This window comes from Cordyceps militaris (genome assembly GCF_000225605.1).
Source record: "Cordyceps militaris CM01 unplaced genomic scaffold CCM_S00002, whole genome shotgun sequence".
Taxonomy (NCBI): domain Eukaryota; kingdom Fungi; phylum Ascomycota; class Sordariomycetes; order Hypocreales; family Cordycipitaceae; genus Cordyceps; species Cordyceps militaris.
In genome coordinates, this window is record NW_006271970.1 from 669,258 (window position 1) to 688,652 (window position 19,395).

The window sequence follows — 19,395 nt, forward strand, 5'->3', positions numbered from 1 at the left end:
TCTGCGACTGTGTCTTCTATTCTGCGACTGTGTCTTCTATTCTTATCCTTTGTTTGCGCTTTCTTTCACGTGTACGAATTACAGTTGCCTTCAAACAAGGTTCTCGTCGTCACTCACGCAAGAGTTACAGTGCGTGTGGCACACGAGCATGCTTGTTGCCTTGCTAACGCGTAGAGTCGAGACCTAGGAGGTAGGTACCTAGGTACCTCTTTCGTCACCAAGAATGAGAGGCATGACAAGTTTCCAGTACTAATATGTAGTCCCGGATGCCTGCATTAAAGAAAGGCAGTATATCAGTAGTGAGATGCAGGGTCCCCGACAAACAAATGCGTGAGACGCCGTCGCCCGCTTTATTATTTCTTCCAGTTCATCACAGGGGCTTTCGGGTGGCTTTGTGGCGGCCCACAGGCGTCTCGTCCACTGCCGAGCCCTGAATTACAGTTCCCTCGTTCGCTAAAAACAAGGAGAGTTTTTTTTTTTTTTTTTTTCTTTAGCACATTCTTGGCTTCCACGCGACTTGCCGCTACAGCCACAGGCGGTCGGTACCTTGCCCTTGTCTTACTTTGCAGCAAAACGCCACCAAAACCAACCCGCTGTTTATGTACTCCCCGCTGTACCTAACTACCTGTTACTCCAGATTCCCTGCCTGGCCTGTGTGCGCACGCCCCCGTTCCCCCAAAACCTTGCCCATCAAAACCCATCCTTGCCTCTCCCTCTCCTCTCGCTTCTGTGTACCATCCCGCGTCAACCATTCTCTCTCACCGAGCACACTCTTCGTTTGATTCACCACTATTCTCTCAGCGCTTAAAACTCGACAAGATGCCTTCTCTCGTCAAACTCACCTTCGAAATGTGTTCCAATTGTCTGTAGCTTCCCGCTATTGCTGCACCACGGGCTCCGACTTGGATCTCTACTGCATCTGAACACGCACTCGTCTTGCACTCGCTCGAGTAAACCATCACAACTCCTCCAAACGCGCCCAACCGCACCCATATCTTCTTCTACAATCCTTCTTTCCTGATTCACTACCTCCGATCGCAGTCGCGTCGTCTTGCCTTTCACCACTCCAAGGTCGACCTCTCGAAATCGCCCGTCGCTGAATATCATGGCCCAGCGTAACTCTCGCGTATACGCTGAAGACGCCATCTTCTTTGAAGATTCGAGCTACACGTCCTCCACAGACCGCTCATCTTCTTCTGGATCTTCTTACCATTCCAGGCGGAGTTCCCGGAGTTCATTCAGAGAAGAGATATACCAGTGTGCTCCTGAAATGGAAGAAGGATTGCGCAATGGCGCGCCCATCAAAGAGGCCCTGCGTTACCAGAGCAGTATCACCGGTGCCAGAGATTTTACTCTCGAAAAGTCAGGTATGCAGCCAGCAGTATCGCTTCCGAAGTCCTCGTCTCCTAATATGGACCCGACAGCCAAACTACCGACGTTGCTTCCCACCATCCACCAGTCAGTCGAGTATCCTGTCGTGCCTCTGGACGGCCGTCCACTCAACTTTGGCGTGGTTGTTCCTGGCTTTTATCGTAGCAGCTACCCAAAGCAGCACGATTTCGATTTTATCAAGAGCCTCAAGCTCAAGACCATTGTGACCCTGGTCAAGAAGGACGAGTTCCAGGATGACCTGGCAGCCTTTGCCGACGTCAACGGTATCCGCCAAGTCACCTTCGACATGAAAGGCACCAAGAAGGAGGCCATCCCGCTCGATACCATGGCCGACATCCTTCAACTGACCCTGGACAAGCGAAACTACCCCCTCCTTGTCCACTGCAACCACGGCAAGCACCGCACCGGTTGTGTCGTTGCCGCCGCGCGCAGAGTCGCAGGTTGGGAAGTTGACCCCGCGCTGGAAGAGTACAGGGCATTCGCCTCACCCAAGACTCGCGACTGCGATATCGACTACATAAACGCCTTCCAGTCTTCTCTAATACCGAGATTTGAAGACGACATTGTTCCGCACAAACCTGTCCAGGTCAAGACATTTGTGCGCACACTACTGTTCTCAACAGTGGTCGTTGTAATATGGATTGTATCCGGAACGCAAATGGCTTCGGCCCCTGCCACTGTCGAAACCTTTTAACGGCACGGCACGCAGTGGTGCGATTATCATCTCTGCCGGCACAATTTTACTGACTTGAGAGACATTTATGCACTGGAAAGCGCCTCGCTGCAAACACTCTAGACGCAAGGTGCGTTGTGTTAGACTTGCGCGTTTTACTCATAGATGGTGGCGAGCGGGTGTGTTTACTTGCCTACGTTGATCTCCGGGGCTTAGAGTTGCAGCAAAGACGTCGCCGAGGGAAGACATCAAGAGCTGAGGTTCCCTCACTCGGGCGACGATGGAACGAGAAGCCACAGTTTGGCTATGTATCATTTCTTTGTGGATTACGGGCGTACGGATTTTGTTATTCGCCACGAGCAACGGTGTTTTCTCTTGTCACTACGTGGCTGTGACTAGCGAATTGATTGATTAATTTACTATAGAGGCTGTGCTCTCTTTGAACTTGATAACTGTTGAAGAATTTTCGCGTGCCGTGTCGAACAAATCGCAGTGCGTGATCCAGCCGAGTGCAGTTGATGTGGGTGAAGGTTCACCCACGACTCTCCTCCCTCCACAGCCTACCGACCATAACTCCTCATAGACATGCATGGTTGGTTGCCCTTGCGTCATTGAATATTGGCCTCGGTGTTTCCGGCGTTGCTTCCGCGGCCCCGTGGAGTCACGAGACCAGCTGGGCGACAACTCTACAGACATCGAGGGTTGAATGCAGCCAAAGATGTCAGTCGACGGTGGCAAGTCCTCTGTCTGTCCGGTCTAGAGAAGCTGCATTAGCAGGCTGCAAAGGAATCCATGATGGTCCCTCTGCGCCGGCACGACGCCCGATGATGATGCCAAAGGCGTGAGTCAGTAGCTGGCCCTCCTTCAGCGCAGCAGCTCACGAGCTTGAACCGTCGGTTGGCGGACAAGGACCGGCTAGCGGTACGACGACGTCGTAGCGTTCACGGAGCTCAAGTATTGCGGGAGTTTACTGGAGAAAGACGACGCTGGTCAAACGGACTGTCCAAGACGGCCACTCCATGTGTGCTTCCAGTGGCGGAAGCTGAAGTCATTCCCTACATCAAGAGCCTCCTCGGGTTGCAAAGGTGGTTGGTTGCCTTGGGAAGCCGTCCATCACATCTGCGCCAGAGGTCTTCCGGTTGCTGCCGCCGTGATCCATAGTCCTCGATGAGCATTGTTGGCTGCTCCGGTGGCAGAAGCAGCAATTCCTTCCTCAAGTCAAGAGCCCTTCTTCCTTGCAAAGGGGTCATGATGAAAAACAGGGTATAATATCTGTGCCAGAGGTAGCTGTGCCTCTCGGCGTGATTCATACTCTGAACGGACCACGAGCGCTCCCAATGTCAGTCAGACGCAACTAAGGTTGATCCATGAGGCGCTCATTGCCATGATCAGGAGACTGCGGCCTACACCACATGATTGTCAGCCAGCGAATGACTTTGGCTTCCTCCGGTGTATGTTTCCCGAGGACAAACCGGTACAACCTGAGAATGACTGTTTGAGCCGCCGACCACGTTGATGGATTCTTGTCACAGAGGTTGGTCGCCCCCCCCCCCGTCCTTCTCGTGGGAAACAATTCATGTCCAAAAAGCCTCCCGCGTACTTGGTATCTTGCAAGCTGCAAAGCGAACAAATGTCTACCAGGCTATTACGTTCGTGTCAGACCTTGCCAGGAATCCTGGAAGCTTATTTTCCAAATATGAAAAAAATGATCATTTCGTCCACACGCATCGCCACGACTCAGGGTGCCCAGCCAAGCTATCCTGCTCTCTCAAGTTGTCGCCGCAGCACCGTAAGCGACTCGAAACACCAAAAGACAAGGTCATGCAAGGCATAACCAGGTGACAACCCCATCACCACGAATGTCCACCAAAAGTACCCCCCGAGAAGCAAGTCACCCCCCCTGCCAAGACTGCTTTTTCTAGGTGATTGGTTCCGTGAGCATTGGCGAGGCAGAATAGGCAAATGTTTCGAGCATACCACAACTGCCAAGCTGCAATGAGAAAAGGATGTCCTGCTACTTTTGGTCACGGGTCCAGTTACCGGCCATTGGGCGCGGACTACGGGCATATCAAAGAAGGATAGAAGCCTTGTGGAAAACCATGGTTGCCACCCTAGCGCTCAGGAAACAGGGCAAGCAGGGGGGAGATCGTTTATAGAACCAATCAGGATATAGCCTAGGTGTGGTTTTCGTTCGAGTCAACCTTGAAAAGTGGTACATTGTGCGCCTTGGGTGAATGGGGGTTTTGTGCTGCTTATGGTGTGCGCGACAACGTCCGGTGTGTACCCTAGCTACTCCATGGTAGCCCCCGAGCCTCTGGAACGGTAGAGGTTTGACCAGGTATGTGAGATTTAGCTTCTTCGGTAGGCTTTTTTTTTTATCCTCTGCTTCTAAAAAAAACATGACAATGTTCGATTTCGAGAAGAAAAAAAGGTGGTTGAAAGGGGGCTCGGGAATGCTCCTGGAGACCCAAAATAGCCTGTGGGTTTTGGTTCCATCCAAGTCCGCCGTGGCTTGCGGAGTTTTCTCCTTCTTCGTTTTCTTCTTTAATGAATTGCCTGAGATTAAACGTTTTTGCATCGTCGTCGCGTCTTACCAATCAATCATCACAGCTTTACCCCCCCTCCCATACGCAAAAGCCACGAGCCTTACGCGCCCGCCTCTACGGGTATACAGCGCCCCCCCCTAAGCCTCTTCAATCGCCCGATAGGCAGCAGCATTATAAATGCGGGAGAGAGGGGGAGTGTGCCTTGGCCGTTCGTTGGATGCATCGGAGCTTCTGCACACCCCTCCGCATATTCAGTTCCTGTTGATGCATCATTCCCCCATCATGTCTCTCGTGTCTAACAGGCACCAAACCTGTGGGTTGCCCTCATCAAGTCTTTGTCTCGCCTTGAAAGTGGCGCGACATGCAGTGCGACCACACCTTCTCGTCTAAAGTGGCGCCCGATTGTACTTGTGTTCCGAATTGCTTCAATATGCAAAAAGAAAATGCAGATCCGCCGTGGAAAGAGGATGGTGCAACTCTGTATACGCCGGGGCTGAGCAGTAGTTGATGTAGTTGATGCACAACGAGGCTGGTGAAACACGATGCAAAGGCCGTTCTTTTGTCATTGTTGGTGAATCATTTCGATGATTCATTTCAGTACCACCCTTGCCGGAGACTTTCACCTCGGACTCGGAAACCACGGGCTCAAAACTACCATGTAATTAGTAGTTATTGATCTTACAATGCACGTTGTAGAAGTCGGGGCTTGTTAAGAAAAAAAAAAGGGCTGCCGACTTTCCGCACACACACACATACACGTGTAACAACCTTCACCCCCCTTCTCAGTCGGAAAGCTTCTCGCATGCCGGGTTAGTCAGGGGTGTGGCTGTCGAGGGTCCTCTCGCGAGGGAGGCGCGGGACGTCCTTGTCATCCCAAATCTTCGAGGCACCATGTGCTTGTGGAAGAACCCGACCGCCAACTCACGCCCCTCTGAGCACGATGATGCCGACCAGGACGTATGGACAGGAGCAAATTGGAAGATCAGTTCGTCGAATAATCTCGTTTGCCAACCTTGTTCTGCCGTGTTCCCCTGGAAAAGAAAAGTGACAAGTAGTGGAAGCGTCTTGCTCATTCAATCTTCTTCTTCCAAGACGGGCATCTCCAGCTTTACTTCCATCATCGGGGTTGGCGCTCTCTCACTAACCGTCTAGTTGGTTCCCCCATGTAACAGCATGCGGTGGACCTGCACCTATCTTGGTCAGCTGTAGTAATCTGTATAGGTGACGCGGTTTTTGTTGGTTGCACCTGCACGCCAGAGTAATGGAAGGCCATCAATCAGGTTCTGGGCCTATGTAGGCACGCAGCAGCCAAGGTGCCCCCCCACGCCAAGTGCACGAATAATGTACTTGGCGAGCCAGAAAGAAATTGGCCCCGAAGCAATAACTGCAACTGGTTTTAAACGTCCAGAGAATTCGAGTTTGGTTTAGCTCTTACCACGCCCCTGGCATCGTGTGTATTGCGAGTGGCAATCCCCTGGCCACTGACCACATTTCACTGCCCTATGTACTTCGTAAACAACACCCCAGCGCCATGGTTTTGGCACCAGAGCTAAGGTAACCCTCAACAGGAAAAGTTTCACGCCTCCAGGAGCGCATCAAATGTCGGAATTTGAAGAGGTTCTGTTCGGAGATGCGTCTAGGGCCAGGACCCGTTTGCGTGGTTCGGTCCCGAAGCCAGCTCTTTTCGGCCGAGGCTCTGGATCAAGTGCTCAGAGCGCTGTAATCGCCTTGAATTTGGAAGTGAATCTCCACGTAGCAAACCATGAAACCGATTACTTGAGGCTCCCTAGTTGCAGTTAGACACAACTCTCTTTCCTGTATTCTTGAGAAGTGAATAGTGAGCTTGCAGGGGCTTGTTCATTTCCAACAAGTGCAGGGGTGTCACTCACGAGTGACCACAAAAAAACATGGGTTAGTGACAAATGGTCTCTATGCCCGACTATGGGTAATACTTCGATGCGCTCAACATTATAACTAAAGGCTCTTTCCAACATGTGGGATGATCTAGCACGTTTTAGTGTCATGTCCAAGAAATCGCCGATATTGAAAAACGAGGCCAATCGTCGATTCCATTGTTGCCGTAGCCCCCATGATGTGGCGGCCAGAGTGACAGAGTTGTGCGGATTATCTGGGATATTCACCTCGACAAGCTACTGATGAGCAGACCCAGAAAACTTACAGCCGGCCCCGCTAACCGTCGAGTTAGCTGCTTGGTAAAAAGGACAAGGCCAGCTGTCGTGAACATGTCCGCCATGCAGACCTCAAAGGTCCCACATTTAGGAACAACAGCTCAGATGCAACCTACCTCGCAGCACAAGCTTCGAGTGCAACCTGGAGTTGTTATCCCGTTGTAAAGGGGAAGACTCAGCTGGGGCTCTTCTGAGGCGTGCACCCCCACCAGAAACTAGTTGGCGATAGCCCTCGCCTTGAGCTCCTTCGCTGGATCGGCGATGCTGCGCTTTGTTTAGTATCAGACGGTTTGGAATACCGAGAATATACACCCGTATATAGAGATGTTTGCGTTAAGGGCAGTTTGATGGCTAAATGTTCCGTAGGGAGAAGCAATGGACTTGCCAAGTCACTATGGTGGGTGTAAATCGGACGGCAAATTCGCAAATACTGACAGCTACAGCTGGCTGTAAAAGGGATCATCGGGCGCGGTGGATAGTTTCAGTGGCCTGAGAGTGTCGGGATGGGGGAGAAGCCTGCTGAAGCTCTGTTTCTGGTCCATGGCAGCAACAGAGCGGACACACTATTCGTATAGTCGTGTGCGGACTAAACAGTAACCCGACAAGAAGCAAGAGCCGGCCCTAGTCTGGGCGTGACGCCGGCCTTGGGGGGCCTTGTCTGTCTGGGCTCTGCATTAGTTGAACGAACTGGGAGGGTGGCTGCGACGTGGTTGGCTTACCTGGCGGGAGTGAGGGTCGGTGACAGCCTTGGACCCCAGCGGGTGGTGGATAGGGCGTGTTAGCGGGTGTGTGCCAGCCTTGGAGCTGCGCTCTCAACCGCTCCGGCTTGGACGCTTGTGAACCTTGTCAGTGCGTGTGGTGGGGAGGAAAGGGAGCAAGACTGGGGTGAGGTCGGTAAGCATGCCCACCTTAAACGAAATCTGATGTCGGGTACCTTGGGTCTCGAGGTACTTCGTACATCTCGTCCTTCGCCTTCTGCCAACGGCCCGGATGGCAACGATTGAGGAGGGCATGATAGTTGTACGCCCTCCTCGCTCTTTTTTTGCTTGTTTCTTTCCCCCACATCAATGCCGGCCCCCAATCTGCCTGCATTTTGACCCGCTGGGGTCGCCCAGAGATACAAGCTTTGGTATATAAGGACGTTGTCCGTAAGGCTGTCCCATCGCCATCGTTGATCAAGGTTCTCGTTCAGACCAGCCGTGATTTTAAAACCGCCCGTTTTTGTTATAAAGTTGATGGTATCGCTCTTCTTTAGCTTCCTGCGCCACAAGTTAGCACCATCGACTTGGCAACCCGCCATTCAGACATACACATAGACATACGCACCTTGTCGCATCCCCACACACGACAAGCACGTCAACATGTTTGCAACTTGGAAATACGACCGCGACACCTCCGAGGTGCAAAACATTCGTCTCGCGTATGATCCCATCTCTGCTCGATCGAGTCAACATCAAGCGTGCGACCGCTGCCATGAGAAAAAGGTAAGCCTCTCACCACAGGGCGACGAGTTTGTACGGTTGAAGTTGGGGTGCCGGCCGGTCTGCCAACTACCCGCCATTGCCAGCTGCCAAACACCACCTCACCTTCTCCGGTGCCCGTTTGCTCCTTTCACCTCTGCCATGCCAGTCCGCTAACCATATTCTCACGCTTTCCAGTTAAAATGCAGCGGTGAAAAGAACGGTTGTGATCGCTGCGTCTCCAGCGCCCATGCTTGCGTCTACAATCGCAGCGAGGCACGATGCTCTCGCCGGGGCAAGAGGGGCAGCAGCCGGTGCTCGACCGATGGTGGTAGCGCCATTGACGACTCGCTGAGCCGGAACGCCAGTAACGCGGGGTCGCCCTCGCGACGAAGCACACAGGCGGGGCAGCAGAACCGCGTCCGCAAGGGCTCCCAGTCACGGCGCAAGTCGACCTGCTCCTCGGCCGCGCAGTCGCGCTCGTCGACGGAGCCCGACGCCGACTTCACATCGCCCCGCGCCTCGGCCGCCCCCTCCGTCACAGGCAGCCCCTACTGCCTCGCCGCCAGCTTCGCCACCATTTCGGAGAGCGGCGACTTCGAGGCCGCCCTCGCCAGCCCCTACGACGCCGGCCTGGCCGCGCACCAGCAACAGCAGCACCTCCCATACTCGATGCACTACCACGACTGCGGGTACCAGTCGGGCGCTGTCTGGCCCGACGCCTACCCGCGTGATCCGAGTACGTCGGCGGGCATGAGCAACTCGTTCCTCTCTACTACGTCGAACCCGCACGCATTCACGGTCCTGACACCGCCCGACGAATATATGCAGTTTCAGGCCTTTGCCAGCCTGCAGACTGCTGGTGCTGATCTCTGGCCCTACCACCGCTAGAAAAAAGACACAGAGCATACATGACGATACGTTTTTCTTGATTGCTTCTTCAGCATACATTGGCATGATGTCACGACCAGCATTTCTTCCTTCTACACGTGTATTCATATCGCTGCTGCAAGCACTTTGGGTTTCTTTCAGATGCGAGTTTCGTCTTTGGTGTTAATTCGGTGTGGGCCTTGATCTTGATCAATTTTTTCTACTGCCCGAATCCTCTTTACTAGAAGCGTTTTAGTAACTAGTTAGGCGAGATTCACAGCTTTGCTACTCCATACATGGTGTTATATAGACCGGACAAAAGTAACGACGATTTCTCTTCACTTTCCACACAAACTTCAATTACCATAGGGATGTTTTACTACAGACGCGGAGTAACTGCGTAATACGCAGGATACTATCCAACCATTCTAATGGCGAGTAGATGAATGCGCATGTGTAAGAGCCGCGATTCCATGCTATACGAGTGGTGAGTACCCAAGTGAAATTACAAAGTCCACGGCTATGTAGCCAGCGAGACGATTAAAAATAGTATACCAGACAAAGTTTCCAGTGTACTACACGAAATGGCGGACCAGGCATACTGCGACCAGAGAGTACCACGAGCCAGCACTTGTATCGAGCACAGCCAGTGCCACTTGGGGCACGCTCCGCCGTTGTCAATGGACAAGACACGGAGTGGAAAGGGCACTAACTAGCTGACAACTGAAACAAGAATAAAAATAAACACGTATAAAAGCCAAAAATGTCCACAGACTGGTCAGATGAGATCCGGGGCGGCATTACCAAGGCCGATAGAGTCGGCCCCGGCCCGGACACTTTTTTTTGTTCGAGCTGGGCGCACGGTGTCCCACACAGCGCAGCACCGACCAAATACGTCATCGAAGAATTGATCGAGGGGGGGTCGTCTCCGCAATAAACGAGCCGATGCGGGTTAGATTGTTGCTGATCAAAAAATCCGGCACAAAAGCAATTACAGTCCCTTTGTATTGCATGACAGCAGCCGAAACAAAACCTCCGATGATCCGCCGCCAGAAGAAAGGAGAATTCCTTTGAAAAGCATTTCTATCATCAATTGCGAAAATAGGCCATATGTTCTTCTTCAGTAGTGCCGCCTTTGTACCCGAACCCAGCTACAAGACAGCTCTTCCAAGAGGTACTGTATGGTACCATGCCAAGCCGTATCCGCGCCGCGTGGACCTGCACATCGCACACCAGGAGCTCAGCCACCAGGTTGTAGATTGGTCATGGCACCTAACTCATCAGTAGGGCTGAATTCGCCAAGTTGAAACATTGTGCCCGCCACTGCAGGATGGAGCGCCAAGGGCAACCAGGCGCCCAGCGAGTCGAGACATTGCTCGTACTGTTCCACTTACTCCCATGTTCTCTGCCTTGCCATGCTCAAGTTCTGTACCCTGGTTCGTCGGTGCATGATGCTGGAGACTGTTTGTACGACTTGGCTAAATTACCCTTTCTGGCAACACGGACAAGGGGGTCGGCACACAAACCGTGAAAGCTGATTGGTCGCGTAGACGAGTTGACAAGTTTCTGGCAGCCTTCTTTTGCTTTCTGTCTGGCGAAGCCCTGAAGAATGCCCTGTTAGACGGGCTTTTCCCCTTGGCGGACTTGCGTGCTGCGTCCAATCCTCCCGCAACCCGTAAAATAAGCCGTCCCTGAATAAGCGTGCCTGGATCTTGGGGGCGTAGGATGAAGGCCCGATGGCGGGCGTGCGCAGACAAGTCCGTACCCCTTGTGTTTTTTGGGGGGCCTTGACCTTATGAACTGCGCATTTTGCTAAGATGCTTCCTTCTTCCACGCCACGTTCTCTGCAAGCCCGCCGCACGGGCAGTCGGCGGAGCGAGGGATTTGAGAAGAGGCCCGCCACCAGTCTGGACCCCTTTTTAGACAAAACAAGGGCTAGGGACAACTTTAATTCCCTCTTCTTTAAGCATAGATTAATACCTCTTTTAGTATAATTGACAGCAACGGCAATATGGAGCGCGGCCAGTCACCCAACGGAAGCTCCCAAAAGATATCCATCGCCCGCCAGGGCTGAGGTAGGACAAGGGGGTGAGCCGGTAGTTACTTGGGGTGTGGCTGGAGGAGCAAGAGTTCTGACAGGCTGGAGATGGAGACACTTGATTGGCGGGAGGCGAGGAGGTGAAGACTGTTCAAGAGTTGGTCCCTTTCAGCGAATTGCCGCTTGAGTGTAATTTGAAGTCATTGGTATCGACGTTCATTGGGTACCATAAACTGTCACATGTTTAGGGGATAGACAAGGCTGCTTTTGCGCTGATGAACCGTGAGACAATAGTCCGCTATTACCACTCAACTAGGAAAAAAACCAGGAAATAAGAAAAGAAGAGGCCGAGACCGGAAATGCACTCATATGTAGGATTAGCGTATCTAACAACGGGCGGGTTTCAATTGTCTCGCATCTTGGCCCCCATCCCGTTCATTAGGGGACACAAAGTTCTGCAATAAAACGCATTGAAACGAAGGACGTTGAAAAAGCAATTCAGAACAATTTTGAAATACTTGCATATATTATACAGCACTAGCAAATATTGATCAGCTTTGCTCCCAACACCCCAGACCCCGGAGAGCCACCGTTGGACTTCCACATCGTATTCTCTCCAATCACACTTGTGACTTGCAATATCATGCTCTGTAGTATCGGTCTGCCGCCACCCTGCAGACTTGGCAGGTGGTGTGTGGGCTGCGTGGCTTCGACAACAGCTATCCGTAGTTAAAGCCAGCTACCGAGCTTCCGCGATTGATTCCGACCAGCCTCGTTTCTCTCCAATTATCAACCAGAAGAACAAAAAAATAGTAATAATCCGTGCCTCAGACCATAGCCCACTCAAAAAAGTCCCACCACCTCAATCGGTCGTCAGACCATATCTTATGCAAAAAAATTGAAACGAGCTGGTTGGGCGTTTTCTGCTCACGCCGACCGCCCATTGGCCAGCGAGCCAAGCCCGGGTGGTGACGACATAATTTTTCCCATGCCGGGCACGGGCTCCAAGCTTCCAGCCATCAACACCAATTTGTCCCTGCGCCATTCGTCGCACCCCTTTCGCAATGGCCTCCGGCGACAACAGTCCTCTCCCGTCGGAAAAGTCCATTCTTCAACGCATAGAGGACTGGGGTAGTGAGTAGCGAGCCCAGCCTGAATTCCCTTGTTTCCCCCCTCACCAACCTGCGCGCGCCACGCGACCTCTCCCCTCGCATTCAACGCAACGCAACGCAACCCGAACCACGCCACGCGCCCCCCCTCCCCTTTAAACCCACACAAAGACAAAAAAACGCTGGCTTACACAAGCATCTGCTCAGCATCGTCCCTGCCGCCCTCCCTGCTCGCCACCCTCGTCACGGCGCTGCACGCCCGGCCGCTGCAGCCCGTCCCGCTCTTCCTCTTCACCCCGACGCTCCTCTTCTCCTCGTACCTCAACCTATCGGGCTTCACCACGGCTAGCGCGGGCCTGACGGCTGCCTGGTCCGGCCTCTACGCGCTGCTCGCGCTGCGCCGCCCGCAGGGGCTGCGCGCCAAGTTTTCCGCGCGGGGACTGGTCCGCGGTTCGGCTGTTGGCCTCGGCGCCGCCAATGCCGTCGCCGGCGGCTGGGTGTACATGAAGGGCGACTTTCGAAAGGACGACGACCGCCGACGCGAGCGGAAACGCTGGAACGGCGACTAACTATGGAGACGGTCGTGACGAATAGCGCGGAAACAACGGGCGTATCTGCACCGTCGTAGCTTCATGTCCGATCTGTGCTGGACGGCCGAACGCTGATGGGAGCAAGAAGTCGTAGCTTGTACGCTAACCTAATTATGTATTCTATTGTGTAATATATTGCAATTTTGCGCAAACAACGATGCTTTGCCGCTCATGGTCAATTGTGTTGTCAATTTAAGGCCTCGGGTGTTATACGGCGGAAGAGGCAGATCGGTACCAACAGCTACCAACCGTCGTCGTACGATAGGCAATATGGGACTTCGGGAGAGTCGGCAACGTAGTCTAATTTACTTGATTGACAGCTCCCTTATTAAGCAAAGTATGATAAAGCTGAAAACCTGAGCAGGCTGTCCAAGTGTCGGCCATGCAACCGAGGCAGATGGCCCGATAGTCAACAACACCTATATTATCATCACTTCTTTCCTCACATATGTATGGCCAGCCTGGCTGCAACCAGGTTGGTCAGGACGGGGTCTTGCCTCAACGACACCCCTTCTCATGCAGCGAACCTCGCCTCCGCACCCCCTGTGCAGGTACGCTTTGTTGAAGCAGCTGTCGAGTGCTACGTGCCGCTGCGGCGCCGATGCAGCTATACTATTCGGGTCATGGCCGATGCGGAAGGATAAGTAAGGCTGTTCACAGCCTTGGATTTGCACTTAGAGCGGCGGGGAATGGGGGCGGCTCGGTTGCGCTGCAGAGGGCCGACGCGGTCGGGTCCGTGAGATGCAGTCAACGGCGATCAACCACAGATGGACATGCTATATTATCTGCGGAATAGCGCTCCCGGCTACTCGGTGATGCTCGCGTCTCGATGCTGATGGGGATTTAACCCCCAAGCTAGCGAACAGCCACTTCAGGATTACCAGTATCCTGGGATTGTAGCGGCTTCGGATGGAATAGGATAAAGAGTCAAAGCATTCAGGCATAGGTCCTTGAAATTTCTCAAGTTGTTACACTTTCTTTGATAAATACAGCTCATCAAGTCGAGTCCGTGATGTTTCCAGTGTTGTACTGTTGTCAGGCTCCGGCCGAACGAGAGTTCGACTCGGCCGGTGGGCAGTGCGCAGCATCCCGGCAAGGCGAGCGACGAGTACCGAATTTTTACTATCATACTTATACGCTAACCAACAAAAGGGTACAATTATGAGGTCAAGGGAATGGAAATTTGGCGGTGGAGCGACGGCCATATGTTCAGCTCGACTGAACAAGGCTGGTGATTCAAGGCGAGATGAGCTAGGCAATTAGCGTGGCAGGGCAGAACTAGTACCGAGCGTGGTTCAACCAAGGCTTTGAACATATGATACGATGTTCAGTGCTTTGACAGGACGTTGTAGGTGAAAGAAGATGGAAACATACAGTGCAGCACCGTGTATCCTGTCTCTAAGCACTTTGCCTTGAAGTCCCCCCATCTCCCCATCTCCCGAGGGCTGGTGTGTGTGGATCTGGGGAGTGAGATGAAGGCTTCCCGGCCTAACAACACACCCTCGTCTACACGGCCAATCACAACCCCGGTCCTGCACTTCGTTCACTTGCATGACGCTAACCAGTAGAACACTTCGATGGCCACCCAGTCTGGCTTTTACAAATAAAAAAGCAACCACGCTGACGCGGCGGACCCTTTCAGTTGAACAAGGCGTAAAAGTCGTCTTAATGGAGCCCGTCGATACGCCCCTCTTAGCTCCGGATGTACCTTTTTCTAGTTGATACATGCTCGCCTCGCTCCTCTCCCACGAGGGGCGTGACGCACAGCAAGGCGGTGCATCATGACGTCCATCTAGGGGCTCGGGAACCTGTGATTTGATTAGTGTCATGCGCAGAAAGGGACATCCGTTAGAGTCAGCCTCAGTGGGGCTTATTATACAGCGGTATGGTAGAACGGCGGTCACAAGTGCGCGAGGAGACAGGAATGGACATTGCGATAGGGTCCTGCTGCGCCTTGAGAAATTGCGCATCATGGCCGGAATCAGGCTGCGTGTTGCGTAGGCGTCTGCGTATCGCGAGGGCATGTGATGGGAGAGCGACGCGTGGACTGTTGCATGCGTGGCTTGCCATGGCCCAACAGTGGAAGAGTAGATCTCGGACTTGGTATCAATCTTCTTCGTAGCTTGAGGTCCTTCAGCTGAATGGCAAGGCGAGCGAAGTTACTTTATTAGGCGTTTCGGGTATCGCTCTCCATCGGGACTCGTTTATGCACTGTCAGATCCGTATGAAAGGAATCGCCACATGCCTTTCCAGGATACGATGCTAGAGCTAGCCCATTCCGATGCAATGACAGGTCAAATAACTAGTCCTATTTTCATGGCTGACGATATTCTGTTTGTTTTCTGTCGCAGCTAGCGCGCTTTGCTTTACCTAACCTCACCCATGTTAATACTCATAGTGTTCCCTTGGTTGACTTTACTCGAATGTGAGCACGTTGAGCCCGCCGCTGCCGAATCTACCAACGAATTCTCCTCGCAGTTGGTTAGGATAACGAAACTGCAGTTTGGTGAGACTATTATCCCTTGTGGCAATGATTTGCCTACCCAGTCGTGAAGTCATCGACGCCAATTCAGCACGCCTGTTGAGACCCAAGTTGGCACCATCGGTAATGACACAACCGAAAAATCTTACTCCAAAGAGCAACCAATGCTCCGGGGATTACCAGCGTCCTCCAACCAGATCTATGGCAGCACACCCATATCTGCGATTGACATGCGACAATTTATGTTATTGTGCATCGCCAGCCATTGGCAGAGAGACGAGATCCAGAGCGGAGTATCTCCTTGGGTAAAGTAGCGAGGGTATAGTCCACCGTGTATGGATATATCATTCAAAAGTCATGGAATTTGCTCTGTCAAAACGTGCCCGACCGAGGAGCCGCAGGCTGGCAAACGTCCTGGTCCTGTCCCGAGATCATTCTTGGACCCGTCGGCGCAGCAGAGTCGACGACGGCAAAATTTAGCAAGACATGCTCGATGCACCGATTTCGAGACGAATGTTTTTGAACAGCTACTCTTCTCGCAGTAAACAGGCAACTTGGACGGGGCGGTGTTGTAACAGGCCACTGAGTGCCAAGATGTGTTGACCAAACGACTGCAAATTGGCATTGTGTCCGAGAAGCACACGAGGCCCTGTCAAATTGTGAGATAGGGGTTGCCTAGAGCCCCGATCAATTTCTATCTTAGCTAAAAATCTCTAAAATTGGAAATCGCCAAATCCATCAGCGAAGCTTCTTCACATACAAACTACCTGCCGTAAGCGTTTCCAATGCCCCGTCTCGAACCTTAAAGAAAATATATTTGAAAAAAACTTCATTGAAACCGCTTTTTGGCTATGCTTGAGGTTCGAATCTGAGATCACCCTATTTTGCAATGCTGACCTATTCGCGAGCTCATATCAACTATGTCAAGAGTATAGGGTAAGAAACGGACAAAAGACGGGGTGTCCAAGCCACACTTGACGCCACACATTCGGAGTTTGCCTAGGTAGTTATGGGATCTGTGGCTGGGCAAAAGGCCAGCGTAACAACGCCACGTTAAAATTCGCCTCTTTTCTCTGCGCTTCCATCTTGGCTTCTCAACACCCCTCTTGTCGTAACTCTGTCCATCTCTTACTCGCCGTCTCCCGAGTCCTTTCCGCTCCTCAACTCCTGTACCCGTCTACTCTCCACCTCGCTGCAGTTATTCACAATGGCCGGCCTCAGCCCCCAAATGTAAGGAGTCACTCGCTGATTTTCGCTTCTGGGCTACCGAACCAACGCTCGAACCCCCTGTTTCCGACGACATCGACCAGCGACATGCAACAGACAGGCGGACGTGGTTGCGGGAAGAGCTCGCGCGATGCGCAGTCTATGCGACGACAATGGCTAACTAGATTGATGTAGCACCAACCTGATCATCATCCTTGGTATGATGCAGGTGTCTAAGCGCATCCCCTTCGAAGATCCCCAGGTTCTCAACACGGTCCGCGCCGTCTACATTGGTAGTAATGTTGTTATTGCCCTCATCTACGCCTACATCATGACCCAGATCAACAAAAAGAAGGGTACGTCAACGACCGACGACTACGATATTGCCTCGGCGGCCGTTACCAGTGTCACGCGACGGCAAAACAGGTACTAACTGGCAATAGACATGACCACCCTCAAGTACGTCGAGCCTGCCCCCATGGGCTCTTCCGAGGAGGGCAAGCTCGTCACCACCACCATCCACGCTTACGACACCGCCCAGCTCAAACAGGCCTTCCGCGGTCAGCTCATGGCCGTCGGCATGATGGGCTTCATGCACCTGTACATGAAGTACACCAACCCCCTCATGATCCAGTCCATCATCCCTGTCAAGTCCCTGTTCGAGAGCAATCTGGTCAAGATCCACCTTTACGGCCAGCCCGCTGCCGGCGAGCTCAAGCGCCCCTTCAAGGCCGCCGCCGGCTTCATGAGCGCCCTGCAGGGCGGCCAGACCCAGAGCGACAAGAAGGCTGTCGAGGCTGCCGAGAAGGCCGGCCGTGGCGGCGCCAAGGAGGAGTAGATACGCGTACATTGAATGATGATAGACGGGGTGGAGAGGGTTACGGGACATTATAGAGAGCGGAATAGCCCTGGTTTTGGATGCACTACGATTGGGCAATGGTAGCAAACGACGGGTACGCCCGCGTTGTAAGATTAGTTAACGTGCCAATGCGGTCTGGTAATAATCTGCATTAATCTTGTCTGGCAACAAGCTATGTCTGGTATCAAGTTATATGGCCATACGTGATGAGTTATGCGATTTGCGACGTGGTATTCCACTTTCAAATAGGATCACGTGTAGACGTGAGTGGGTGGCGATGACGACGGATCGCTGGCGTGAATCTGCGACGCAGCCCCTCCAACCTAGCCCGCATTTTCAACTTTGCAATCACAGAGGTTACTCTGTGCTGCAATTATACAGGTCCACCGGGCAATTTTCGACAGGATACGGCAAATACAGGATACGGCAAATTCTTGCTCAACAATGGAGCGGTCAAAGACGCCACCACCGACTTCGCGGCCACCCGCCAAGTCGCCACTCACGCCCGACCAGCGGAGGCGCATAGTGAGTCTGCTGTCCAGATGATCCGCGCATGCATTCTTTCTGACCTTTGACAACCAGGAAGAAAACCGGTTAAAAGCCAAAGCGATTCGCGATCAACGAGAAGCCGAGCAGCGCGCAGCAGGCACCGCGCCCACCCTTCCCAAGACGGCCGCCGGCTTCGTCCCAACCGATGACGTCTACGTCTCCAAGCCGGCCAACGGCAAGCGTCCTCTGGCCGCCGCCGCCGCCGACACGGGCACGAATCGGGACGGGCGCGATCGCGGCGACGCGGCGGAGGCGCTGCGGCCGGTCAAGAAGTTTGCCAAGTTTGTCGACTACGACATGAGCGCCATGACGGACACCAAGGGCGGCTTCCTCTCGACCGAGGACGACCCGCACAACCGCGCGCTGGGCGGCGCATCCAAGCCCGGCGGCGGCGATGACCAGCAGCCGCAGCGGCCCAAGGACATGACGATGCGGGAGTGGGAGAAGCTGCAGCTGCTACGGACGCTGCGCCGGCAAAAGGCGGGCCCGTTTGAGCCGGGCATCAGCGTGCTGGACGACGAGAAGACGCGGAAAAAGTGCCGCGAGTGTGGCAGCCTCGAGGTGGACTGGGTCTGGGAGGAGGTCTTTCATCTCTGCGTGTGCAACAAGTGCAAGAACAATCTGCCAGACAAGTACTCGCTGCTGACCAAGACGGAGTGCAAGGAGGATTATCTGCTCACAGATCGTACGCCCCCCCCCAAGACACGGTTGACGTTTGAGTTTACTGACCACCGCGCAGCCGAGCTACGCGACCCGGACCTGCTGCCGCATCTCTCCAAACCCAACCCGCACAAGTCGCACTGGCACGACATGATGCTGTTCCTGCGGTGCCAGGTGGAGGAGTACGCGGTGCAGACGAAATGGGGCTCGGCCGACGCGCTCGACGCCGAGTACGCGCGCCGCGAGGCCCAGAAAAAGGCCCGCAAGGAGCGCCAGTTCAAGGAGAAGCTGACGGACCTCAAGCGCAAGACGCGGACGGACGCGTTTCGCCGCCAAGCCGGCCACCTCGGCACCACCGGCGCCAGCAAGTTTGGCGATGCGGTGGGCGGTCACGGAAAGCACGTGCACGAATGGGGCCGGACGGTGGAAAACGAGGACGGCATGACGGTCAAGACGTGCGCGACGTGCGGGATGGAGGTGGAGGAGCTGGAGCTGTGAGGGATGAGGGCTGGGTTTGGGGAGTAGATAAGGGGCGGACGTGGCTTGCATTGGGTGAACGGGCGTTGACGGATATACCTTGGGACGATTGTTGCATTGATAGACGCTGCATTTTATGATACATGATATAGAAAAGTTGTATAAACAAAGCTGGAATTCCCTACTACACGACGAGGTATGCAAGGTACATGAAGTGGCCATGTAGCGCTATGATAATACATGATGATATGTGATGATTGATATACAGAGCCCAAGGCCAAATACAAATATGCGA

The 19,395-nt window shown here is 53.4% G+C and overlaps 5 protein-coding genes across 5 annotated transcripts; all 5 read left to right on the top strand.

Annotated features, from left to right (window-relative positions):
- Positions 1-1,105: 1,105 nt before the first annotated feature.
- Positions 1,106-2,648, top strand: CCM_02160 (tyrosine phosphatase; the record flags this gene model as incomplete). Its single annotated transcript, XM_006667313.1, has 4 exons — positions 1,106-1,990; positions 2,167-2,195; positions 2,231-2,244; positions 2,491-2,648. The coding sequence occupies 4 exons, from the start codon at positions 1,106-1,108 to the stop codon at positions 2,646-2,648; spliced, it is 1,086 nt and encodes a 361-aa protein (XP_006667376.1).
- Positions 2,649-8,161: 5,513 nt separating this feature from the next.
- CCM_02161 (uncharacterized protein) lies at positions 8,162-9,151 on the top strand (the record flags this gene model as incomplete). The annotated part of the gene is made up of 2 exons (XM_006667314.1): positions 8,162-8,314; positions 8,459-9,151. 2 exons carry the CDS (start codon positions 8,162-8,164, stop codon positions 9,149-9,151), a joined length of 846 nt encoding a protein of 281 aa, XP_006667377.1.
- A 3,081-nt stretch (positions 9,152-12,232) lies between these two features.
- Positions 12,233-12,846, top strand: CCM_02162 (uncharacterized protein; the record flags this gene model as incomplete). The annotated part of the gene is made up of 2 exons (XM_006667315.1): positions 12,233-12,302; positions 12,485-12,846. 2 exons carry the CDS (start codon positions 12,233-12,235, stop codon positions 12,844-12,846), a joined length of 432 nt encoding a protein of 143 aa, XP_006667378.1.
- A 3,710-nt stretch (positions 12,847-16,556) lies between these two features.
- Positions 16,557-17,393, top strand: CCM_02163 (inorganic phosphate transporter; the record flags this gene model as incomplete). The annotated part of the gene is made up of 3 exons (XM_006667316.1): positions 16,557-16,579; positions 16,751-16,911; positions 16,999-17,393. 3 exons carry the CDS (start codon positions 16,557-16,559, stop codon positions 17,391-17,393), a joined length of 579 nt encoding a protein of 192 aa, XP_006667379.1.
- Positions 17,394-17,858: 465 nt separating this feature from the next.
- On the top strand, positions 17,859-19,121 carry CCM_02164 (DNA repair protein Rad14, putative; the record flags this gene model as incomplete). The annotated part of the gene is made up of 3 exons (XM_006667317.1): positions 17,859-17,939; positions 17,997-18,648; positions 18,703-19,121. 3 exons carry the CDS (start codon positions 17,859-17,861, stop codon positions 19,119-19,121), a joined length of 1,152 nt encoding a protein of 383 aa, XP_006667380.1.
- Positions 19,122-19,395: the final 274 nt, after the last annotated feature.